Source organism: Bidens hawaiensis, unplaced genomic scaffold (assembly GCF_021521415.1).
Source record: "Bidens hawaiensis isolate Kalapana, Puna unplaced genomic scaffold, B.hawaiensis_p1.1 tig00021037_1, whole genome shotgun sequence".
Lineage (NCBI taxonomy): Eukaryota > Viridiplantae > Streptophyta > Magnoliopsida > Asterales > Asteraceae > Bidens > Bidens hawaiensis.
This window is the reverse complement of record NW_027493255.1, coordinates 63,534-88,779: the sequence shown is the minus strand read 5'-3', so window position 1 is coordinate 88,779 and position 25,246 is coordinate 63,534. Positions and strand designations below refer to the sequence as shown.

The window sequence follows — 25,246 nt, the reverse complement described above, 5'->3', positions numbered from 1 at the left end:
TCGCCTGGGCTTCATCTTTATCGGCCTGCGCGGCCGCCAGCTCCCTCTTCAGGCGCGCAACCTCACTCTCCAGTGATGATTTTTCAGTTATGGACTGGACAAGAGCTTGGTCACGCGCCTCCGCCTCAAGCTCCAACTCGCGCGCTCGGCGCGAGTACTTGGCCGCGTCCGCCTCCGCCGCCTGCAGCTTCTCCCGCGCAGCCTGAAGCTCATGACCGCGCTTCACAAAGGCGCTGTTGGCACTGGCTCTGTTCTCACTGAGCTCGGCTTGGAGCTTCTCAGCTCTCTCGCGAGCATCAGAAAGATGCCAAGCAGACACCTTAGCCTCTTGCTTGGCTTCCGCAAGAGCATCACGTACTTTTACGTAATCAGAGCGAAGCTCTTGGGAGGCAGCAAAGAAGGCCGACCCAGCAAACATATGGTCGTTGAGCAGGTCGTCGCGAGCGCGGTCCTCCTGGAACCTCCTTTCAGTTGGAGGCACAACATGAGCCCAGAATTCCGCACACACACCCATGGACTGAAAGGTGCTGTCTTCAGTTATATTCCATCTCGGGCGGTAAATGTGATCGGATTCCTGCAAAAGCAAAGTAATTATCTAAGTTATCAAAAAACTAAGATGGAAGTCCGCGCAGCGGAACAAAAAATAACCTATACCTGCGGGGATGAAGCAGAAAAGTCATCGCCAGCCCTACGAGAAGGCTCCGCCGCGAAACCTCGTGGCGCAGCAGGGCTGGCGCGGGCGCCCGCGGAGTCTTCAACTTCAAACTCCTCACCCTCCTCTGAAATAGGCCTCTTCTCCTGCGACCTAGAATCAAAATCGGTCTCGCGGGGAGGGCTGTGCGCAGGAGGAGGTGAGGGAGGTCTCGACGCCGCCAAGTCAGCGCGCAAAACGGTCTCCTGCTCCTTAGTAATGCCGATGAGGGGAGATTCATCGCTTGCAGGAGCAGGAGCAGTGCCAACGGCGCTGGGAACGGCGCCAGGAGTGCCGCCAGAAGCTTGTGCACCAGCTACGGCTTCTATGAAAATCAACAACAAGAAATGGTTAAGGACTTGATCTAAAAGAAAGTCAGAAAATAAGAGCGCAATACGTACCTTGGCGCAACTCCGTTCGCGCAGCAAACATCGCCATGAAGTCCATTCTACCCTTCTTTGAGGGTAAAACGGGGGACTTCGAAGCGACCTCCGGCGCAGCCTCGGCATATTGTTGCGCTGTCGCCGGCTCTACAAACATTTGAGTAAGAAAAGATTCATTAGTAATCCTATAAGGATCGCGCTCATAGAAACATAAAGGATAAGCAAAGTTTACCTGTCGCGGGCGTTTCAGCCGCGCGAAGGGAGGAGGTAGTGGCACCATGCCTCAGATGGACAGGAGGTCTGCCCACTTTTTGAGGCAGGGAAGACAAGGAAACCTTGGTGGTAAATTCCTGGGTTTTCCTAAATCCTCCCGCCCGAGTAGGAGGATCCTGAACAACAGGGGCAACATCTTTCTTCTGTTTCTTACTGGCCCCTGCGCCAGTTTTCCCCTTAGCTTTACGCTTTAGTTGGGGCGCCTCCTCCTCCTCCTCCTCTTCCGCGAGCTCCAGCTCGTAGTTCTCCAGCGCATCTACAATACATGCAACAGAAGTGTTAGCAAAATTTGGTATTATAAAGGAAAATGAATAAGTACAAAGGCTTACCAGGCGCATCGCTGTCGAAGACAAATCCCAGATCAACAGGGATGAACATGTCATCAAAGCGATCCGGGAAACCAACCTCCCCAGCGCCAAGCGCGACGGAGCCACCCTCCATGTGCTCATCATAGGCAGCATGGATATACTCCTTGGTGACTGCACAAAACAAGTCAAATGAGTTCAGCAAAAAGAATTATATTCGCGCAGAAGTAAAGCAATGAGATAAAACTTACATAACCCGTCGACTTGGATAACGGGCTCAAGCGCGCTGTCCGCCCACCTCTTGCTCATACCAACCCCCACCAGCGCCTCCTCACAAATGTTCTTGGCGGGGGATGGCTCAGCGGTCAGCTTATTAACCCAGGCGCCAGTTGGGTTCTTGAGGACACCCACATCCGCAGGCGCAGAAGAAATCGCGCGCATGGTCATGCGGATGGGGATCACACCAGCCCTTATGTAAAAGAACCTCTCAGACCAGTCATGAAGGCTCTTGAATGAAACAGTGGAGCACTTCACCTTCTGACTGCGAGGAATAAAAGAGAACCAATTGTCTTGGATCTTGGGCTTGTAAAAATACTGAAAGCGCCGAGGGGTGGGCTCCTCGTGCTGGGATTTGCACATGAACTCAAAGTGAGTCATGCGCACAAGTCCAAACGGATGGACTTGGGATATATGAATCCCATAAAACTGAAGCAGTGCACCCACAAACCTTGTCATCGGGAGACGAAGGTTGCAGTGGGTGAAAAAATGGCTATATAGGGATATATAGCCGGTAGGCGGGTCCGCCGCCGTTTGCCCGGCCCCAGGCAACATGCAGCCAAACAGGGTGGGAAAACCCTGAGAGGCGATAAGGCGGTCAAGATCAGACTGCCTCAATTTGCAGGGGATTTCATTCCACCTCTTCACCGCCTTGGTCCTCCCTACCTCCTCCGATGAGCCCTCAGCAGCCTTCTTCCCCTTGCCGGTCTTCTTCAATGTAGACTTTACTAACGATTTTCTACGGCAAGGTATGGGGGTGATCGTGTTGTCTGAACTATCAGACATACAACGGTGACAAAGAACAAATGATGCCTCTGAACAACAGATATTTGGGAAGCAGAACAAAGATAATCAGAAGACAAAAGAAAGAAAAGCTCAGAAGAATAAACAAGAAGATGAAGGATAAAAAAAACTCTAAGGGCTGGCTTTTATAGGCCCAGGAGAGAGAAATTTTGCTGCTGAACGGACCTCACGCGCCCCCACTCGCAGGTCTTGGCCAATGCGAGCGCGACACGTGTCCCTGACACTGTGTGAGGGGACATGAAAGGAAACTAGACGGCTGCTGCCAGAGTCCACGCGCCACCACTCGCAGGAACGGACCAACGTGAGCGCGACACGTGTCCCTGACAGCATGTGAGGGGACACGAAAGGCAACTGTAGCACCTCGAGCACACGAAAAGGTCTGACACGTCTCCATCACTGACCCACGTCAGCAACAACCAACCACGTCCAGGGACGATTCGTTTGCACCCAAGAGGATAGAATTTCGCGCAACGGTGAATAATAAGAAGAAAAAGACAAAACACCTATTAAAAGAGCAAACTATTTAGTCTAACATCTATCTTACCTCGCTCGCGCGAGACAAGACACACATTAGACTGGGGGGGCTTGAAGAGGTATGTACCCGCCTCAACACAGGGCAAGGCGGGTCAACCCACAAGATATAGACAACAGGCTTGAAATCAAGACATTATGAAGGCGCTAAGCCAAAACCTATGCGCATGGCGCATACCACACATGCTCAGGCATCATATGCCCAGGCACCACACATGCTCAGGCATCATATGCCCAGGCACCACATATGCTCAGGCATCATATGCCCAGGCGTCACATATGTGCGCGGCGCCTCAGCGCGCGGCGCATATCACATCTGCGCATGAAACATCTGCGCGTGAGAATAAAGAGAAGACCTCGCGCATCCTCAGGATTGGCGCGTATCACACATGCACATAATTAACCTCATCCTTATCCAAATCAGGATTAGGGCAACCCTGATTGTGCATGTCAGACAACCTTCCAGAAGGTATCTTTTTAAGGAATAAGAATATGCTGATATTGACAGCTGCCAAATGAAAGGTCGACAACTCAGCATGACACATGTGCTACCACGTGATTACAACCAATGAGAAAGCGCCAGGTGTCCCAGAGGACACGTGGCGCAGAGCAATTGGAGGAGGCCAACAAGGCTGAGCCCAATCAGTGGAAATCCTAGCACTATAAATACAGCATCAACGACACATTCATATTCATTCATTGACATTCAATCACATTCAATCACATTGAAGCAGACAGTTACAGCCAGTAACATACAATCACATCAAATTATAGAGTATTCAGCTATTAAGCAATACTCTCAGAATTCCTTACTCTCATATATCATTATCTTCTCCACAAAATACTTATTCTCACACCGGAGGGTTACCCCAAAGAGGACCCCTCTGTCCCTTTCTGAGGGGTAAGTTGACGGTGTTGTTCATTTTGTAGGTGGAAGAACCCAGATCCAAGAGAAACCATCGGTGAAATAGTCTAATCATACCCGAGGAAAGTAGATCGTCTACCAGTGAGTCGATCCACGCTTCTTCAGTTGGGACCAATAAAAACCAATTTTCCTAAATATATAGGAAAGCGTATTGGCTTGTGTTCAAAAGTTGAAGTGGTGATAAAAAATTTCCAACCTCCATGAGAATGTTAGTTATATGAGATAGTGTTCAAAAGGTGTTATGTTACATCTAACATATATGCCTTCAAATTATATTGTTATCTTTAAATATTATAGATGTGAGCCTGTCATGATTGAAAATGTGAATTCAATCCAACTATCTCAATTGAGTGGTCTCATCTTCTGCTGCTACGTGACACAATGGTTCCTCATAAGCTTACATGTTATCGTTTACATGAATTATCACTAGGAGAGATGAATTTAATCCAGGCCATCTCAGATGGCTGGACACCTATATTCCATTTGCTTTATTGTCAGAAGCCTAGAACCACTTTCTTTATATTAAACCTACTATTAGATTTTTTTTAACCTTTCAACTCTAATAAAAAAAAAATTTAAAACTTTCTTTATCAACAAAACTTTTAACATAACAAATTAAAGTGATATCCATCAAATTCCCACCACATTCACACCGCAACGTCCGGGTAGAAATAGTTGTAATTTACAAATAATAACCGTGATCAATATTGAATATTCAACCATAGTGGTCATCCAACACCACAACACTGCAGTAAGGCTAAGGGTAATGAGGTTTGGTTGAGCCCCAAGTGAACCAATCAAAACCCGACACGTAGGCGATGACATGACACCGAATAAAGTCTCTCAACCAAGCCCTATAGGGTGTAGTGGGGCTTGATTGGCCACCCCCAATTGTTTGACCAAGCCCATCCTAAACCCTTGCTCAAAAGTTTGACCAAGCCCCGTGGTCTGGCGTCCGCGCCCCTGACCACTTGATGGGTATAGTGGTGTTCACGAGCCACCTAGGCTGCCACATAGGACCGCGCCCCCTGTCCACCCCATTACCGTTAGTCTAACATGACAATGATTTAATATCTAATTAGATTCTTAGTGGTTTAGCAACCGTTGACTTTGATCAAGAATCACTCCCTTAACTCTATATAAACCCTAACTCCCTACCCATCCTCCTTCCATCAATTAACCACACCACCATGGCATCCATCCCCACATGCTCCCCCAATGAACTCACCCCTCTCCTCGCCTTTGCGGCCAACGCCACGGCCGCAGCCGACTACATATGCACCCGCTTCACCGCCACCTCCGACAAGTTCACCAACACCACATACGCCATTGACAACACCTACCTCCTCTTCTCAGCCTACCTCGTGTTCGCCATGCAGCTCGGGTTCGCCATGCTATGTGCGGGTTCGGTTCGAGCCAAGAACACCATGAACATCATGCTTACAAATGTTTTGGACGCCGCTGCTGGTGGTCTTTCATATTATATATTTGGGTTTGCTTTTGCGTTTGGTGGTCCGTCTAATGGGTTCATTGGAAAGCATTACTTTGGACTGAAGTCGATCCCGTCTGCGGTTTACGACTATAGTTTCTTTTTGTATCAATGGGCGTTTGCTATTGCGGCTGCGGGTATTACTAGTGGATCCATTGCTGAGAGAACTCAGTTTGTGGCTTACCTCATTTACTCTTCCTTCCTGACAGGTTTATTTATATACATAACCAACATATTTTAGGTCATATGTATTTATGTATGTCATATTAGTCGTAATATGTTAATTTTCAAATTAGTTTGATTCACTATGTACACATATTATTAATTCATAATGCGTGTGCAATAAGCATAAAATTTTAAAAATATTGACAATTGATCAACCAAGTAAACGATTTTGATTTCTTCTATTTATTCTCTGTTATAAAATATTCTTACAATAATAAATTTTTGCATATAACGCGTAAGAAACCCATGATCTTGTGATATGGCGTTTGTCCGGTGTCAAAAAATTTGATGTCCAAATGAATATATAGAACATAAATATAGCCAAAACACAGTAATAGAAAATAAAATTTTCATCATAAATTAATGGTAACGTATTAATAAATTAGTTTTATTGTTTTTAATTTATGTGCATATATAGATAGATATTTATATTTTTTTAAAAATATGAAATTTTTAAAAATGAATCATTAATAAAATAATTAAATTTATTATTTTGTTTTCGCAATAGTTTTATAAAGTTAATTTGTACAAACTATATTAGAGGCTAACATTAGAGGTGCAAACGAGCCGAGCCGAGCCGAGCCCGAGCTCGACCAGGCTTGAGCTCGGCTCGTTTAACTTATAGAGAGCTCGAGCTCGAGCTCGGCTCGTTTCGAGCTCTATTTCCAAAGCTCGAGCTCGGCTCGTGAGCAGATTTTCAGCTCGAGCTCGGCTCGCTTACCATTATAAGTTATTTTTTAAATAATATAAATATTTTTATATATTTTTTTCTATTATAGTTTTATGTATAAAATAATATATATTATTTAGTTATTATTATTTATTTTTTATAACACACTATATATATATATATATACACATTTCAAAAAATTATATAAATGGCAGGCTCGTTTAGGCTCGCGAGCCGGCTCGAGCTCGATAAGTGAAGCTCGGGCTCGGGCTCGTTTATTAAACGAGCTTACTTTAAGGCTCGAGCTCGAGCTCGGGCTCGGGCTCGATTAAGCTCGGCTCGTTCGAGCTTTTTGGCGAGCCGATCTCGAATAACTCCCGAGCAGCTCGGCTCGTTTGCACCCCTGGCTAACATGTTAAATTTACTTGTTACAGGTTTTGTGTATCCTATAGTGTCACATTGGGTGTGGTCTAGTGACGGCTGGGCCAGTGCCTCAAGAACAAGCGGCAGCCTCCTGTTTGGATCAGGAGCCATCGACTTTGCTGGCTCAGGTGTGGTTCACATGGTTGGCGGGATTGCAGGTCTATGGGGCGCGTTAATCGAAGGCCCACGAATTGGTCGTTTTGACCGCTCAGGGAGGTCCGTCGCCTTACGAGGACACAGTGCCTCACTTGTAGTCTTGGGCACATTCCTTCTATGGTTCGGTTGGTACGGGTTCAACCCGGGTTCGTTTCTAACAATCTCAAAATCCTACAACACTTCGCACGAGTACTATGGTCAATGGAGTGCGGTTGGAAGAACTGCTGTAACCACCACACTGGCAGGATGCACGGCCGCATTAACCACATTGTTTAGCAAACGACTATTAGTCGGCCATTGGAACGTGATCGATGTTTGTAACGGGTTATTAGGTGGTTTTGCCGCCATTACCTCGGGTTGCGCGGTGGTGGAGCCGTGGGCTGCAATTATCTGCGGGTTTGTTGCATCCTGGGTTCTTACAGGATGCAACATGCTCGCAGAAAAGTGCAAGTATGATGACCCACTGGAGGCCGCACAGTTGCACGGTGGGTGTGGGTCATGGGGTTTATTATTCACCGGATTGTTTGCTAAGAAAAAATATGTTCATGAAGTGTATGTGCCCGGGCGGCCATATGGACTTTTCATGGGCGGTGGCGGGAAGTTACTTGCGGCGCAAGTTATCCAAATCTTGGTGATATTCGGGTGGGTTAGTGCGACGATGGCTCCACTTTTTTACGTGTTGAAAAAACTCAATTTGTTACGGGTGTCGAAAGAAGATGAAATGCAAGGAATGGATATGACTCGACATGGTGGGTTCGCGTATATTTATCATGATGAAGACGGTAGTTCGCACCCGCCGCCCGGGTTTACCATGAGAAAGATTGAACCGGTCAGTGCAAGTCCATCACCAAATCATAACATGGTGAATATTGTTGTGTAGCTTTATATATAAGTTGTTTGTATGTCATATCGAAAGTTATACAAAAACTAGTGATTAGTGTTATCATAAACGGGTTGTCAACTGAGATGATTATCGGGTCATCAAAGGTGCTGGTTTTGAGATCCGAGATCAACCCGGGAGTTTTTGCATATCAATGATTGTGCTGTGTTTAAAGATACTTAATATTCGTGGACTTATAATGCCATTTTGTTTAAACATATAATTTGTGAATCAAATGTAACAAAAGATGAGTTTGTTGGGCTTGGGCTCACTCTTATGCCAATGGTTACTTTAGGCTCATCACACCGGCCTATTAGTGAATATCACACATAATTTTCTGTTAATTATTTATTTGCTTCCATATATTTCTCTTGTTTGCTAATTGCTAGAAGATGATCATGTTCTAGTTGTTGGGCCAATGCATGGTGCTGAATGGACTATACCCAATTGGTCTCGGATTCACAATCTTCAAATTTCAAGTTTTATTATAAGTTTACAAATTGAATTTTAATAATATTATAGTTTTGACCAATGATGTTTTTAATATTCATTTTCCTTTTACTAAGGACAATGCAATTCTAATGGAACCGTAGATATATATATATTTATATATATGCTACTTATGAACAATTGGTTGATTTTTATTCCCATTATAACGTTTTAAATTGTTTTAAAATGATATTAAAAGTTAATTCTGACAAAGCTACTTTTATGTTAGAAAGAGATTGTCTTTGTTAACAAAAATTGAATTAGATGTTAACAATTATATTGATACTTGAAAGTATAAATTATTACCCCATATATATGATAATTCAGATTATTAAATTTTAAAATTATTAAAAATACAATTTGCTAGTTAAAACACTTTTTAAATTTCTACCACAAACAATATTTAGGTCCAAAATATGAAAATATCTACCCAAAAAGTCAAAATACATCTAACAAAAACAGTAGAGAAAGATTGGGTTAAGAAATCTATCCATGTGGATAATATTCCAACGTGGCGGCTCCTTATTGGCTGGCACCAAATCTGCAAATTCCATGAGCCAATAATTCTAGTCCATACCAAAACAAATAATTATAATTTTTTAAAAGAACCACCTTTTTACGGTCATAAACAACGTTAATATTTCCAAATTCTAGACTTGATCATCATCCGGATAACAGAGAAAGCAGTGGTTAGGAATTAAGCCATGGCTACATCCAACATGGCAGCTGCCGGTTTCCTACCTGTTTTTGCATCAAACACAAGTGTATCATCATCATCATCATCATCATCATCATCATCATCTTCAAGACCGACAACTGTCTCGTTCTTGAACCTTAACAACAACAACAACCGTGGTTTGAAACGACAGTTGGTTATTGTTAAGGCAGCAGAAGAAGAACCCGCACCCCCGGCTGCAGCCACCGCCACAGATGCACCGGCTGAAGACAGTCCTCCTAAGTATGAGAGATTGATTGAATGATTAAGAGTATATTGTATTCACAATTTACAATAGCTTAAATAAGCCAAATTACAACAACCTTGACCGATGATTGAGATAGTCAAGGCAAATAATACGGTGGTCAATAATCATCACAAATCCTATCTAAAAATACACATAATATAAGAAAGGAAACTGCTAATTTACATGCATATTATTTTCAATAATATTCTCTTTAATATGCCCCCGCAAGATGGAGGAGCCATCGGATACTCCAATCTTGGATCTTAAACGAAGAAACGGGCCACGGTTTAGAGGTTTTGTTAGGACATCGGCTAGTTGATCTTCAGAGTGGATGTGTTGGACACGTAATGATCCATTTGCAATTTTCTCGCGAACAAAATGATAGTCTAGTGCCACATGTTTCATACGCGAATGGTAGACCGGATTTGCACACAAATATGTAGCCCCCGCATTGTCACAAAAAAGTGTAGGTGATTTAGGCATAGAGAAACCAAGTTCCAACAGTAGGTTTTGGACCCAAGATAGTTCAGCCGCACCATTTGCTAATGCCTTATACTCGGCTTCGGTGGAGGAACGAGAGACAGACTTTTGGCGTGATGAACGCCATGAGATGATGTTTGACCCTAGATAGATGATGTATGCAGTAGTGGATCTCCCCCCATCTGCAGTACCACCCCAATCAGAGTCGGTGAAGGCCTGAAGATCAAGCCGAGAGCCACGGTTCAGAAACAAGCCATGATGGATTGTACCTTTGAGATACCGAAGGACTCGTTTTAATGCTTGCCAATGAAGTTCGGTGGGAGCATGCATGTATTGTGATAGCCTGTTAACAGCGAAAGACACGTCAGGTCTTGTAAACACAAGGTATTGAAGAGAACCTACAAGTTGTCGATATGGTGTAGGATCAATTTTTGACGAGCCGTCAACAAGAGCTAGTGTCTCGGTGGAGCTAAGTGGTGTGGCCACGGATTTCGCACCATCCATTCGGAACTTTGTTAGCAAATTCTGAATATGAGCATGTTGAGATAAAAAGAGGCCATTAACAGTGGGAATGACTTGTATCCCAAGAAAGTGATGCAACATACCAAGATCTTTGATGGAGAACTTGTTAGATAATGCACTAATGACTTGGGTGACAAAAGAATTTGTATTTCCAGTGATGACAATATCATCAACATAGACTAGGAAATAGCAAACAATGCCCCCGTGATTATAGATGAACAAGGATGGATCGGCCAAAGACTTTTTAAACCCAATTTGTAAAAGGAACTTAGTAAGTTCCAAATACCAAGCACGAGGTGCTTGTTTGAGACCATAAAGAGACTTTCTAAGACGATAAATATAGTTGGGAAAATCCAGGTGGACATATCCGGGTGGTTGGGACATGTACACCTCTTCATCCAAAGTGCCATGTAAAAAGGCATTATTGACATCGAGTTGTCGTAAAGTCCAATTTTGGGATAATGCAATGGTAAGAACTGTACGAATTGTTACGGGTTTAGTCACCGGACTAAAAGTTTCAAAATAATCTCTACCATATTCTTGGAGAAATCCCTTAGCAACGAGACGAGCTTTATATTTGTCGATACATCCATCCGGGCGTCTCTTTACACGAAACACCCACTTGCATCCAATTGGACTGTGATGCGAAGGAGGAACAAGTTCCCACGTAGCGTTTTTAAGAAGAGCATTGAATTCAATGTCCATTGCTTTACGCCATTCAGGATCTTTCATGGCCTGGGTGTGGGTGGTGGGTTCAACTGATGGTGGAATCGAATGAAGTGTGGTGGTATTAACAAACTTGGAGTTAAAATATTTTGGGTTTGGTTTGCGTTGACGAGAACGACCTGAAGGGATGGTGTTTGAGTGATTTGGTGAGGGAGAAACAGACGAGGTGTTGGTTGATGATTGGTCCGTTGGGGGAGATGATGGAGTGGATGGCTGAGATGATTGAGGGGAAATAGGTGCGGCAGTAGGGTCGGTTTGTGAAATGGGAGTGTGTTGTGGACTGGAGGTTTGTGATAATGGGCTGGAGTAAGAGGAGGAGGATGGTGAAGGTGATTGGGCCATGGGAGGGTGAGTGGGAGGGTGAGTGGGTATGGCATCAAGTGAGCTAATGGGCTTAGATGTAGTAATGGGCTGGATAGGATGACGGGAATGGGGTCTTTGGTGTGGGAAAGTAGTATGGCAAGGAGTTGTGGGAGTAGATGTAGAGGAAGGGATGGTTAAAAACTGATCCACAGAAGGGAGATTGAAGTCTTGTTGGTTATGAAGTGGAAACTGGGTCTCCACAAACTCAACATGGCGTGAATGATATACACGGTGGGTTGTAGCATCATAACATTTGTAGGCCGATTTGGAGGGTGAGTAGCCCAAAAAAATGCATCGTTCGGAACGAGGGTGAAGTTTGGATTTTGCGTATGGCCGAAGCCATGGGTAGCATAGACATCCAAAAGGTTTGAGTTTGGTGTAAGTTGGATTTTTATGGTAAAGAAGAGTGTACGGAGTATTGAAATCAAGAATTGGGGTAGGTAAACGATTGATTAGGTAAACTGCGGTTTGGAACGCATGCGTCCAAAATGTAAGTGGAAGCCTTGCAAAGTGAAGTAGAGATAAGCCGGTCTCTACAATGTGTCGGTGACGGCGTTCGGCAACACCATTTTGTTCCGGTGTATGAGGTGGGGTGGTGAAGTGAGAAATTCCTTGGGATTGAAGATACTTGGTCAACCTAATATATTCGCCACCATTTTCACTAAAAAGTGAGATCAAGGGTGTTTGAAAATATTTTTCAACAAGCACTTTGAATTGAGGAAATAAAATGGACACATCGGATTTATGCTTCATTGGATATAACCAAGTGTACTTAGTATGAAAATCGACAAAGATCACGTAATAAGTGAAACCATCAATGGATTTTTCCACCGGTCCCCAAACATCTGAATATATTAATTGCAATGGTTTGGTGGTGGTAAACGAATTCGAGCCAAATGGAGTTTTATGACTTTTATTGATGGAACACGAATTACAATGGAAGTTGAAAAAATTAAAGTTTAAACCTAAGAATTTGGTTATTTTCTTGAAAATCCGAGTAGACGGGTGTCCAAGTTTGTGGTGCCAATCAAGAGGTGATTTGGTGGAAACCGCATTTATTTGAGGCGATGAAGGAATATTTGCATAGTAGACGTCAAGGTAGTTCTCTCCCCGCATTAGGCGTGCCCCCGTGCGAAGATCCTTGACAAAAAAATGGGTGGGAAAAAATTCCACCGAAACATGGTTAGTCTTACATAACTTAGCAACGGATATGAGTTTATATTTTAAATGTGGAACACATAAAACGTCTTTTAACGAAAAGGAACCATTTGACATTGGAAGATAAGATTGACCAATGTGAGTGATGGTTAGAGTATTACCATTGCCAAGGACAATTTCATCGGGTCCGCCATATTCGGAGACGGAGTGGAAAGACGTTCGATCCGGATCAACATGATTTGAGGCACCGGTATCGAACATGTAAGATGAGGTTGCAACATTAGCAGTAGGTGAGGCCTTGTTCGGGTTCATGGAACTTCCTGTTTGAACTTGATTTTCGCGAAGAAACTTAGCAAGCTTCCTACACTCTTTTGCCTCATGACCTGAAAAATGGCAAAACTGACAATAAACATTAGTGCGAGTCTCGCGAGTACCACTATTAGAACTGTTGGACCACTGAAGCCGAGAGGTTTTGTTGTGGAAGTTTCCTTGATTATTACGACGATCGGGTGTAGATCTGAAATTGGAACGGGATTGACGGTGAGTGTAGTTGGCAGTAGTGATGGTAGGCGGTTGTGGAACAACCATGTGATTGAGTTCTCGTTCATAATCTACCAGCTTCTCAAACAATTCCGGGAAGGTAATTTTTGAGTGGAGTAGGCGAAGTGAGGTTGCCATGTTTTTAAATTCATCACCCAGTTGACATAAAATGTGGACCATTAGATCCTCATCCTTGACCGGTTCTTGCACCAAAGCGAGTTCATCGGCAATCGATTTCATGTCACGTAGATAGTCGGTGACATTGCGGTTTCCTTTCGGGTTCGAAGCTAGTTTGGATTTTAAGGAAATAACTCTGGATCGAGATGTATTTGCATAGCTCGTAAGGAGCAGTTCCCAAGCCTGTTGGGAGGTTTCAGCAGAAGCGATCATGGTCTGAATGGTCGGTGAGCAGCTGCCAAGTAGGGCGGCCAGGATGGCCTGATCTTGTCGGAACCATGTATGAAAATCAGGGTTGGGTTTTTTTTTGTTCTGTATCAAGAAACTTTGCAGGAGCCGGTATGTCTCCGGTAAGAAAGTGAACCAGATCTAGGCCGATGAGTGTGGAGAAGACATGTTTACGCCAAACTGAGAAGTTATCATTTGTGAGAGTAACATCGAAGTGGGTAGAGGCAGTGATTTGTACAACTGTGGATGGAGCCATGGTAATTGGAAGAAAAGAAAAAAAAAAGATTGGAAGACAAGGATCGGGATTACTCTTTTGAGTGTTTAGGCTGTGATACCATATGAGAGATTGATTAAATGATTAAGAGTATATTGTATTCACAATTTACAATAGCTTAAATAAGCCAAATTACAACAACCTTGACCGATGATTGAGAGAGTCAAGGCAAATAATACGTTGGTCAATAATCATCACAAATCCTATCTAAAAATACACATAATATAAGAAAGGAAACTGCTAATTTACATGCATATTATTTTCAATAATATTCTCTTTAATACTAAGGAGGTCAAGGCTGCCAAGCCACCACCAATTGGTCCTAAGAGAGGTGCCAAGGTAAAACTTATTATACACCTTTTTATGGTTATTATATTACTAATAATCTCTTGGTTTAAACTTGAATCCGATATAGGTGAGGATTCTACGCAAGGAGTCATACTGGTATAAAGGTGTTGGATCAGTCGTAACCGTTGATCAGGTTTGTTTGGTTCATTGCAGTCTAAACATTTCATTAACATAGATGTCACGGATAACAAATGAACTCAGAAACCTCAAAATACTGGGACGTGCATACATGTATAAGATTAGGTTTTAAAATATGGGGACGGGTATTTGCTTATGAGATTAGTTTTGAACTCTGACAGTATACTTGTTTATCCTCACCATACATACATATAAACATTTTCTGTTTTTATTTATCTTTGTTCTTGGGTACAAGAATAATTATATAATATACTAATTAATTAACTTTTAGCTTTTATATTTCCAATTTTCTTGGGAGCTAAAGCTATTTCAAAGTTTAGAGGGAGCAACCCTATTTTTCAACTTGAATTGGTCAAAATATGAGGACTTTCTTACTTTTCGTGAGGATTAAACTCCGTAGTTGGAGGTCTATGGCTAACCGATGCTGCACACTATCATTTAGCTATTGCAATTCTTTTTCTGATAGCGGGTCACATGTATAGGACCTACTAGGGCATTGGTCATGGCTTAAAAGATAGTTTAGAAGCTCATAAAGGTCCATTTACGGTATATGAGATCCTAACAAATGGCATGCTCAATTATCTCTTAACCTGGCTATGTTAGGCTATTTAACCATTGTTGTAGCTCACCATATGTATGTTATGCCCTCTTATGTATATCTAGCTACTGATTATGGTTCACAACTAAACATTACGAAAAGTAAGTTTAAATTCCAATGGCTAATTTTCAACAAAGTAATACAATACTCAATATTCGACGGGTATTGGGACAGGTTTGGACACAATATTTCAAGAGAGTATGAGATTGTGATTACCAATACCGGTTCATTGCCGTCCCTTCTAAAAGTTACACTTATTTTGGACAGATTTGGAAACGTTTGTATGCTTAAGTTCAGTATTTCATTTGTTTTGAAAGGACATAACTAAAATGGGCTTGTGTTTTATCTCTAGCAATTACAACGTATATGTACAATATAGGCTGACATGATTCATGGTTTACTACGTGAATAGGATCCGAAGACACGTTATCCAGTGGTTGTTCGGTTCAACAAGGTGAACTATGCAAATGTATCAACAAACAACTATGCATTAGATGAGATCGAAGAAGTTGCATAAGAAATATTACGATATTATGTTATTGTGTATAGTACATGATTTGTAGCATATTTTCTTCCCTGAAGATTGTTATGTAAACCCATTTTGTTGGAAGCAAAGTATGAATGTGCATACTTAACAATATATCTGTTTATTTTGGTCTGTTTTTCATTTGTGTTACCATGTACTACTAATAAATGGTTTCGCGTACCATCTTCTGTGAGCAATCCGAAGAGCTCCCGTATCAAGTTGTGGAAGTGTACAAACATCCTCGAGTGCGCTATTAACAACCAGATAATAGATCATAGCTAGTTAACGCACCTGTGTGCACATATCAAAATAAAATGTTACAATTTCACTACAAAACAAAGAGTATCACCGATGTAGTAGTGCGTCGACGGAATTAGTGAATGACCATTGAAAATATTATAAGTGTAATCTGATTGCGAGAGATTACCGACGGACCAATTAGTGACCTATAACTGACAACTTTTGAATGTCATCCACGGACCTCTTTTCCAACAGTTACGGTGGATCCATTAGTGACGGATTAGCGACAACCCGACATATTACCAACGGAGTCTTTTGAACTTAACCTATAGAATTTCCCTCAGTAATCCATTGATAATTCTAATATGTTTTACAAAAAAAAAAAAAAAATTAATTTACATAAAACGTATAAAATTTAGATCGGACAATAGTACATTCGTACCGCTATATTGCCGCAAGACCCCTAACAAAAGCTTAAACAATCGTACCCAATCTCGTTCGTAGAGACTCCGATATATTAAAGAGGTTATAACGTCGTCTATATTTTGGTTTCGAATCCTCCAAGACGTAACATAGTAAGTACTGCATCAAAGGTGCTATTGAACTATTGATTACGAATATTGAACGTGATAATGAAGTTGTTGTGTTGGTCCTATTGGAAGTGATATATTGTTATATGATCTACTAGTTAATACACATACACATGCACACTCTTTAGTAGAATTTAAACCATTGTTTTCCTAACATTTAGTATGAAGATTGCAAAGTAGATGATATTCCCATGAATGCTATTGAAAAATTGATGCTTGATGATCACAATGATAAAGTTAAACAATTTATCGATGTTTGGTTAGTGGGTTTTCAAGTCCCGTATCGATAATCAAACACCAACTAAACGAATAACCCTCATTTATATTAATAAGAAAACATAACTCTAAAAACTGACTACAACTCTATCAAACCCTAACTCGGTTTGACTCTTGATGAACCCTAACTCGGTTGGCGGGTCTTCAACTTCACGCTTGTCATCATTCTCTTGATTCTCCCGAGGCTTTTTATGATCTCTTGCAATGTTCTTTAGGCTCCACTTGGCTAGAAGACACACTTGCTTCGTTTGATCATTACTTGTCTTCCCTTGGGCTTGAATTACTTCCTTGATCATGAGTTTAGTTTCTTGAGCTCTATTCTTTGGACTTTGAATTTTGGAACTTGGATCTTTGATTGGAATCTGACTCGTAACCAGCTTGTCTTCTTTCAGTCCAATACTTTGAAGATCCCTACCTGCAAAATTCTTTATTCCAATGATAGATCGTTTACCGGGACTTGTTATCTTGAGACTAATCTTGTACAATCGATTCTTGGTCCTTGTCACCTTCATCAAAAGCTTACCTGTATCATCTTGAATGGTTAGCGAATCATGTTTCATGTGAATCTCGCATCCACCTTCCGTTGCTTGACCAAGACTTAAGATATTGCACTGTAGGCTCGGGATGTAGTAGACCTCGGTCAACAAACGTTGCTCCCCCGTTTTTCCTTCAATTAAGACCGACCATTTTCCCCGAATATCAATACAAGATTCATCTCCGAACTTCACCTTTTCCGTGACTTGTTCATTCAATTCATAAAAATACGCTTTATTACCCGTCATGTGATTCGATGCTCCGTTGTCGAGATACCAAACATCTTTCTCCATCAGTTTAGTTTTGAAATGCTTTGGAATCACACCATCTTCATTCAGAAAAACTGTTTTCTGATCACCTTTTATCATAAATAAACTTGGATCAAAATCATCAATTTTGATAAAATTAGATTCTTCCTTTTTCTTCATACGTTTCGGACACGTAGACGCAAAGTGACCAAACTCATCACGACGGTAACACTGAACCTATGACATATCCTTCCTTCTCCATTGACGATCCTTTGATCTTCTTTGACCCATATACCTTGTCCCATGATGTTGACCATCTCGGTTTTCACAATCATCATGATCCTCATCCTCTCGGTCTTGATCTTTGGTTTCCCGGCCTTTTCCACGCCCCTGTGAATTCGGCCAACCCTTACCTCGGCTACCGGACTGATCATACGACTTCCCTTTGTAATTAGTTTATGTTTGATTGAAAAGTAACTGACCTTGTGAATTTGAAGCGCGTTCTTGTAACATTATGAAAACTCCGAGTTCAAAATGTCAACTTTCCAAAAGTCAAAGGACCAAAAATGCCAAAATTCCAAACCTTAGGGTTTAAAATAAAAATTCTGTTCTCTTGTCCAATCACGGTACGCGACGGGACAAAACACAAGTCCATCGTGTATCGCGATGGGGCTTGGTCAAAACCTTCTGGAAGGGTCAACAGCGATACGCGATCGCTGGTTGAACCAACGTCATCGCGTATCGCGATGACGTGGCCTGACACATCGTGACACGTGGCAGACGGTGGCACAATGTGTCACCATGTGTCACCACGTGGCAACACGTCCGCCACGTGTCGCCACGCGGCACAACGCCTGCCACGTGTCGCCACGTGGCAGGTCTACGAGGTGACGCAGAAGGCCTACGTCGCGATATGCGACGACCTTAGCAAGAGGCCGTCGCGTACCGCGACGGGATCCAAATTTTTCCTATAAATAGAAGGCCACGGGTTCAGTTCATTCACACCTCAAACATAGCTCTCTTACATCTCTCTAAGATATATAAACCATACCCTCGATCCGCCTCGATAAGCGTGCCCGATTTCCTCGATCTACGTGTTCGGTTCCTCGAAGTTCGTGACACCCTCCGCCCACATACCAAGAAGGTGCTTGTTACTTACTACATCATGGCGATGAATCTCGAAAGGCGTGCCGACGAGTGTTGAAGTTGGTGTTGAGCATTTGGCGTGCCAAGGGACGGAAAACGAGAAGGAACGTCGAACGACAAGAAAGGTGAAGCGGCTTTGGAGTGCTGCTCAAGTTATCAGAAATTGTCCCAGTTTGCAAACGTCAGGGTGTGGGTTATCAGAAATTGACCACAAGGTGGCATCCTGCATTTTTGTGGTCATCTTGCAAACGTTAGGGTGCGAGTTGCCAGAAATTGATCACATGATGGCATCTTACGTTTTTATGTTGTCCACGTGGGTGCAAATTGCAATTACCTCTTTCCTTTATTTAAGAGATCAAATAGATCTCTTTCGTATCCAACTTGAAAAACCTAATCAATTGAATCACTTTTGTTGCATTCTTGTTCTTTTCTATCACAAAGTACCAACAGTAATGTTTTGTATTCTTTTTTCAAAAATTGGCAGTGTTACATACTTATATTTAATAAATACTAATGGTATGAGAACCTTTATCATTTACAAATATAGAATATCCAATTTTGTGCGATGGTTGGTCAAATAATTAAAAACCAACGGAGTTGAACTTTTCGCTCTTTAGACTGCCACTCTATTCATCACAGTTTTAGTTGTTGCATTCATGCTGCATCTTCTTCTCTCATTCTGTATGCGTGTGTATTGTAAATTGTAAGTAATGATTTGGCATGTTTATAGGAATTAAGGAACATCAAGCTACATCAAAGGTCTGATGTTAATCCTCTACTATCTGATCGTTGCTGCCAATTTCTTTGTGCATGTGGATAAAACTGATGAGTATCATAAATGATGCAACTTGTGCAATACCAAAAAATCATAATAACATGTTACTAGATGTGATGAATTGTTATTGATTGACGTGTTCGAATGATGCGGACGAGTTGATGGAAATTGTTGTAATTTTGTGAGGTTGTTGATCATGCAGAATTATCCAAAAAAAAAATAAAAAATGGTATGGTTTTCATTGATGTAAGCAGCCAATCAATAGTAAAATGAAATGAGATGTAGAGCTGCCTGCCAACAATTGCATGTAAAATTCCAATAATGTGTTTGTGTTTTCCCTTCTATACAACTAGGTGTTATCCCGGAGCGTTGCACCGGGGTTGTTTCGTTGCAGGGCCGTCTGTGAGGCATGGCAGGGTAGTCGACGGCCATAGGCCCGGCACCCCGCTAGGCCCAGATTTTTTTTTTCAAAAAAAATTATATGTAATTTATAAAAAAAATATATATACATGTATAATCAATGTTTCAACACAATTACATAATTACTATCTTGGTCTATTGGCAAAGGGCTATGACATCTAACCAAAAGGTTGTGAGTTCTAGTCTTATTTAAGACAATTTTATGATTATTTTTATACAAAAGGTTTTTACACAACTCAAATCATAATCAAATAAGCCAATTTAAAATTAAATTGTTTAAATCCAACAAAATGTTTCTTTTACTTAAGACCCAAAAAATATTTCGTCTTTGGCCGAAAAAAAATTTCGCCTTCTCAGAGCCGGCCCTGCTTCGTTGTAGTTGTTTTAATAGTTTAGCTAGGCGGTTGAGCCGATGTACCTTTGTTGTAGTTGTTTCTCTATTTATCTAGGTAGTGGATGCGATTTGTTAATTGTTACAAAGTTCCTTCCATTATGGTGCTACGTTTAGCTAGGCAATTTGGTGTACGTTTAGCACCAACGCTTATCGTCTATCTCCCACCTTGCAACAATTGCACTGGTCACACGACTCAAACACATAAAACATAGTACGTTATAATAACTTTACCACCACATCATCACAACAACTTCCAATTTTGTTACATTAATTTCTTTAAAATATTAAATGCTAAAACAGATTAAAAAATATTAAAAAAACAAAAAAGAAATTTAGTGGCTACCACATGACAGCCACTAATCGGACCACCCTAAATCTTGTAACAACTTAGGTTTTATTTGATATATAGTATAATGGGGCATTTACATATATAGAGTTTTTTTATCAAATTAGGGTGTGGGGAAAATTTATTTACCTAAATAGTTTTTTAAAAGTATTTACCGAAGTAGTGACTCATTTAATATTAATTAATTAAAATAAAACAGTCTTCTCTTACCTCATCGTTATCCAGTTCATCATCATGCACATCTCACAAGCTATTTTAATTTGTTTGAATATTTATGAAGAAAGTAATAATAATTGTATGTCCTTGGTCTCACTCCGGCTGAATTATTTGAAGCAAGATGCAAAATTTGGGTTGATTTTAAAACTCCATCGGTGCCGCGGTAGTGGGGTTAAACGGAAAGTCAGCAAGTGTGTGCTTGGTGGCGATGATGATTCAGACCACCGGAAAATCGATGATGGCGAGACGGTGAAGGTAGTTTTAATTCCGATCACATTAGAAAAGTCGATGGCGGAGATGAGGTTTAAGATCGATGGCGGCAAACAGGTTTCATAGTTCCGTTTCAGAGGCTGACCTGAACTGCCAGAGATCGGTGAGTGGCCGGCGACCGGAGAGAATAGACAACGACCATGGCTTATAAAAACAATGAGAAGGATGAGGTTTGATAAAACGACGAACATGGTCGGCGACCGATGAAATAGATAAAGTCTGACCGGAAATGGTGAGCTTTTGAGGAAGGTGATTAGTGTGATTGTGGGACCCACAAAAGTTAATTGATAAAATAATAAAAAAAATTAAAAAATAAAAAACCTAATTTGGTAAATAATTCTCATTTCACCTAGTTTGGTAAATATTTTTTCCATACTCCCCATTTTTGTAAAAAACTCTACATATATCTATAATATATATAAACGAAGACATAAAAATCCTACGTGTCGTGATGTGGTCGCTCCCCCCATTTTTGGATTCACCAGATTTGCTTGATTTTTAAATGGAGACTTCTCATGCATTTGACCCGAATTCATGGGTATGAGTTTTACCAAACCCAGATACTCTTTAAACGGGTTATAACATCTCATTACATTAAAAATTATTCTCACCAAATTATTTATGTAAAAATCCTATAAAATAGGATATAATAAAAAATAATATCTTATTTATTTTAAAAAAGATATATATTATTTAAATTAAAAAACCAATTTGATAGTAAAAAAATAAATGGGTCTAGGGTCTCATCAAACCATAAGTATATTATTAACTTTTATAAATATTATTTATAATTAAAAACCCAATTTCATAGTCTAAGAAATAAACGGGTTTTGGGTCTTATCAAAACCATATAGCTTTTAAACCGGGTTATAACATCTCATTTATTGTGAAACAATTTATTATCAAACCATAAATATATTATTAACTTTCATACAATAAAAAAATATAAATTAAAAAATAAATAGAACAAACAATATAAAACAACCCCCGTAATACGGGAGATAAAAACTAGTATATATATATATCCTATTCTTAACTTCTCTTATTACATATTTACCCAACTTTTAAAATTAATAACATATATCCCATTCTTAAACCACATATATTACATATTTATCCATTTCATTAAAATTTACTAATTTAATGACTATTTAACTCTTTATAAAATTACAGTCTTAAAAAATTAAAAGCTAAGATTTGATTAAAAAAAATTACATAAAGCAAAATATATATATATATATATATATATATATATATATATATATATATATATTCAAACAAACTCATCAAACAAAATCAAAAAGCTAATATTTATGAACCAATATTCAATCTTCAAGAACCAATATTCAATGTTGAATATCATCTCAACGTTATCATCTCCACTCCGTTATAATCAAAGCTAATATTCCAAAACCACCACACCGATAGAGTGGTGCTTGGGGGTTTCTAGCCGGACCCAAATCAATCCCAAATCCAGATCCAAATATCTATCTACATCTACTCTGTACGGATCCAGATCTACCATCCAGACATTCTTCCATGGCAGAAACACTCAATATCATTAAAAAGATTCGCGTATCATGGGTTGATTGTGATTGTATATTGCTAATTTCTAATTTTATAATGGTTACTTGTGAGATTCATTTAATTTGGTGGTTGGAGAATTAATTTGGAACGATTGTGAGCTTCCCACGTCAATCTGGTTGAAAGCCATTGAGGTCGGAGAAGACGACGGAGGACTGATTACACATAGATATCCCTTTCTTGTTGAACTAAAATGTACCAAATGAATTAAAAACGGTAAAAGGGTAATTACATTATAGAATGGAAAATATGTAATTATAATTTTAATATTGGAAAATATGTAATTAAGAGACTGAGGGAATATTTGTAAAAATCCATATAATAAAACACCGTTTTATTGTTTAAAACAATCATTTGAAAGCATCTTCGCCGTTTCATTGAATGAAGAGGAAAAAAGATGTGTTATTTTAATGAAAATAATAGGAACAATTTAATGGATAAATTTGGATTGTAGCCCCCATTTATTATCATCAGCATCAAAAAAATTTCATATTATTTAACCTAAATAAAATTTTGATACAGATTTTTTGTATTATTTTGACCTAATATTTATAGCTTGGTTTTAACCGCAACTTGTTCTATGGACTATGATAACTAATAACCTACCATTATATTTCAGTATATCATTTTATAAAACAACCTGTTGTGGCTCATATAAGTTTCTATATATGAGGAGAAAGGAAAAGAAAGTGAATGGAAACAATGAGAAAATGGTGTTTTGGAGTTTTTTTAAAGAGAGAAAGGAAAAGAATTAGAGATAAATTGAGAACATATGTTTTCCTCCCAAATCGGGGAGAATCAGATGGAAAGGAAAAGAATTGTGTTATAATGACCATATTGCCCTCCTCTTCTCCAAACCTAACCAGCCCCAAGCATATCCCAGTATTCACCTCACCAACAACGCCTGCTTCTTCCACTCTTCTTTTATCAGGTATTAAAATTTCACTAAGCTTTGATTTTACATCTTATTCAATTAGAACTGTAATGACCAATTAAGGAAGAATTAATATGGTTTCTCTTGATTTAATTAAGTAATGATCTCTAGATTAAGGTTGGATTGTTTCAGGGTTGATGGGTTTTTGGGGTCGGGTCGGTTGTCTTCTCGATGATAGTTGAGTGGATGTTATGGAATCCTTATTCTTCCGTGCTTGTGCATTGATGCACATAATTGAACATTATTATATGATGCAATTCTACATATTGTCCTTGTCTTTCGCCATACCTATTATACAATGGTCTTTTATTATTATGCTAATTTTTACATTAGTCTTGGTTTTTATCTGCACCATTAATTGTTTATACAGTTTTTTCAATCAAGTGCAGCTGCATAAAAGGCTCTCGTGCAGCAACGCGAGGGTAAGAACCTCGTTAAATTTAATTGTTGAGTGAAGAAAAAAATGAAGTTTCAGCGTGTTTAAAATTATGGAGGCTCGTTTGAGACCACAAAGGTGGAGGTGGTATAATAGAAATGAGTAGTGAACACTTGGAAGTAGCCTAAGGGTAAAATGGTAACATTGTTACTTTTCTTTCTTTTCCTCCCAACCAGGAAACATATAAAATCTAAACTTTCCTTTCCTTTCCTTTCTATTAAAGTGAGGAACACTTCATAAAACCAATATTTTCCTTTCCTTTCTCTCTTACTTTCCTTTCTTTTCTTTTCTTTTTTTAAATGAAACTCTGGAACGGAGTGTTACGGCTTTTGTTTATCATTTCTTGAATTTTATTCATTAATTGATTAGGAATTTGCTGAGCAGGTCCAGTATGTGTGCGGTTGCATTCTCTTTGAAAAGCTTCCGCATTTTGGGAGTTATCTTGGTTTAACATTCTGAAATAAATTTATTCTTTTCTAAAAATACACTTTATTAATCATATATATATCTACTACTCTAATAAAAGAATACTACTTTGTGACACTTGTCACTCTTTCAGCCATCCTCATATTTTTTAAACTCATTTTGTTAAGTGGACCCCGTATGGGTCAACTCAACCTAAAATAGCCTTATTCTTATGTATAGCAAGTGTGTTAATGTTATTTATTTCTTCTTTTTTCTTTTTATATTTTAACGTCATGTTTATTCTTAAATAATAAAATGAAATAATTTAGCGATAGAAAAAGAGCACGCTAAATGGGATTGAAGTGATCGGAATATTGCTTTATTATTATATTTTGTTTTTGGTATTTTCAGGTATATAAAATAAAAGTTAATTAAAATACTTTCTTCTTTAAAAATTTTCAGTATATACATTGACTACATTCTTATAAATTTGTTTATCGACATACTAACCATTTAAATTTATTGTTTTGGAAAGCTAGAATCATGAAGTTCCTTTCTTATATATATATATATATATATATATATATATATATATATATATATATAGCTTTATTCCCTGTAATACAGGGTTGTTTTACATTATTCGTTTCTAATACTAATATATATTTTTTTAATTTTAATTTTATTTATTGTAAGGAAGTTATTAATATACTTAGGATTTGATGATGAAGATGTTATAACCTGGTTTAGAGGCTGGGTTTGGTAAGACCCATGACCTGTTTTTTTTACTATAAAATTGTTTCTTAATTATAAGTTATATCTTAAAAAACGGATACTAATTTTTAGTATATCCCTATTTTATAGGATTCTCA

At 39.6% G+C, this 25,246-nt stretch overlaps 2 protein-coding genes across 2 annotated transcripts; both read left to right on the top strand.

Moving 5' to 3' along the window:
* Positions 1–5,281: 5,281 nt before the first annotated feature.
* LOC143562582 (ammonium transporter 1 member 2-like) lies at positions 5,282–8,165 on the top strand. The gene is made up of 2 exons (XM_077050343.1): positions 5,282–5,886; positions 7,007–8,165. The coding sequence occupies exons 1-2, from the start codon at positions 5,379–5,381 to the stop codon at positions 8,029–8,031; spliced, it is 1,533 nt and encodes a 510-aa protein (XP_076906458.1). The 5' UTR covers positions 5,282–5,378; the 3' UTR covers positions 8,032–8,165.
* Positions 8,166–9,224: 1,059 nt separating this feature from the next.
* On the top strand, positions 9,225–15,757 carry LOC143562591 (photosystem I reaction center subunit IV, chloroplastic-like). The gene is made up of 4 exons (XM_077050353.1): positions 9,225–9,479; positions 14,239–14,289; positions 14,366–14,431; positions 15,447–15,757. Exons 1-4 carry the CDS (start codon positions 9,225–9,227, stop codon positions 15,549–15,551), a joined length of 477 nt encoding a protein of 158 aa, XP_076906468.1. The 3' UTR covers positions 15,552–15,757.
* The last annotated feature ends 9,489 nt before the right edge of the window (positions 15,758–25,246 follow it).

Coding starts and splice junctions, on each gene's coding strand:
- LOC143562582 (XM_077050343.1), top strand. CDS start 5,379: ATGGCATCCATCCCCACATGCTCCCCCAATGAACTCACCCCTCTCCTC. Junction 5,887..7,006: donor TTACTCTTCCTTCCTGACAG/GTTTATTTATAT, acceptor TACTTGTTACAG/GTTTTGTGTATCCTATAGTG.
- LOC143562591 (XM_077050353.1), top strand. CDS start 9,225: ATGGCTACATCCAACATGGCAGCTGCCGGTTTCCTACCTGTTTTTGCA. Junction 14,290..14,365: donor GTCCTAAGAGAGGTGCCAAG/GTAAAACTTATT, acceptor AATCCGATATAG/GTGAGGATTCTACGCAAGGA. Junction 14,432..15,446: donor CAGTCGTAACCGTTGATCAG/GTTTGTTTGGTT, acceptor CTACGTGAATAG/GATCCGAAGACACGTTATCC.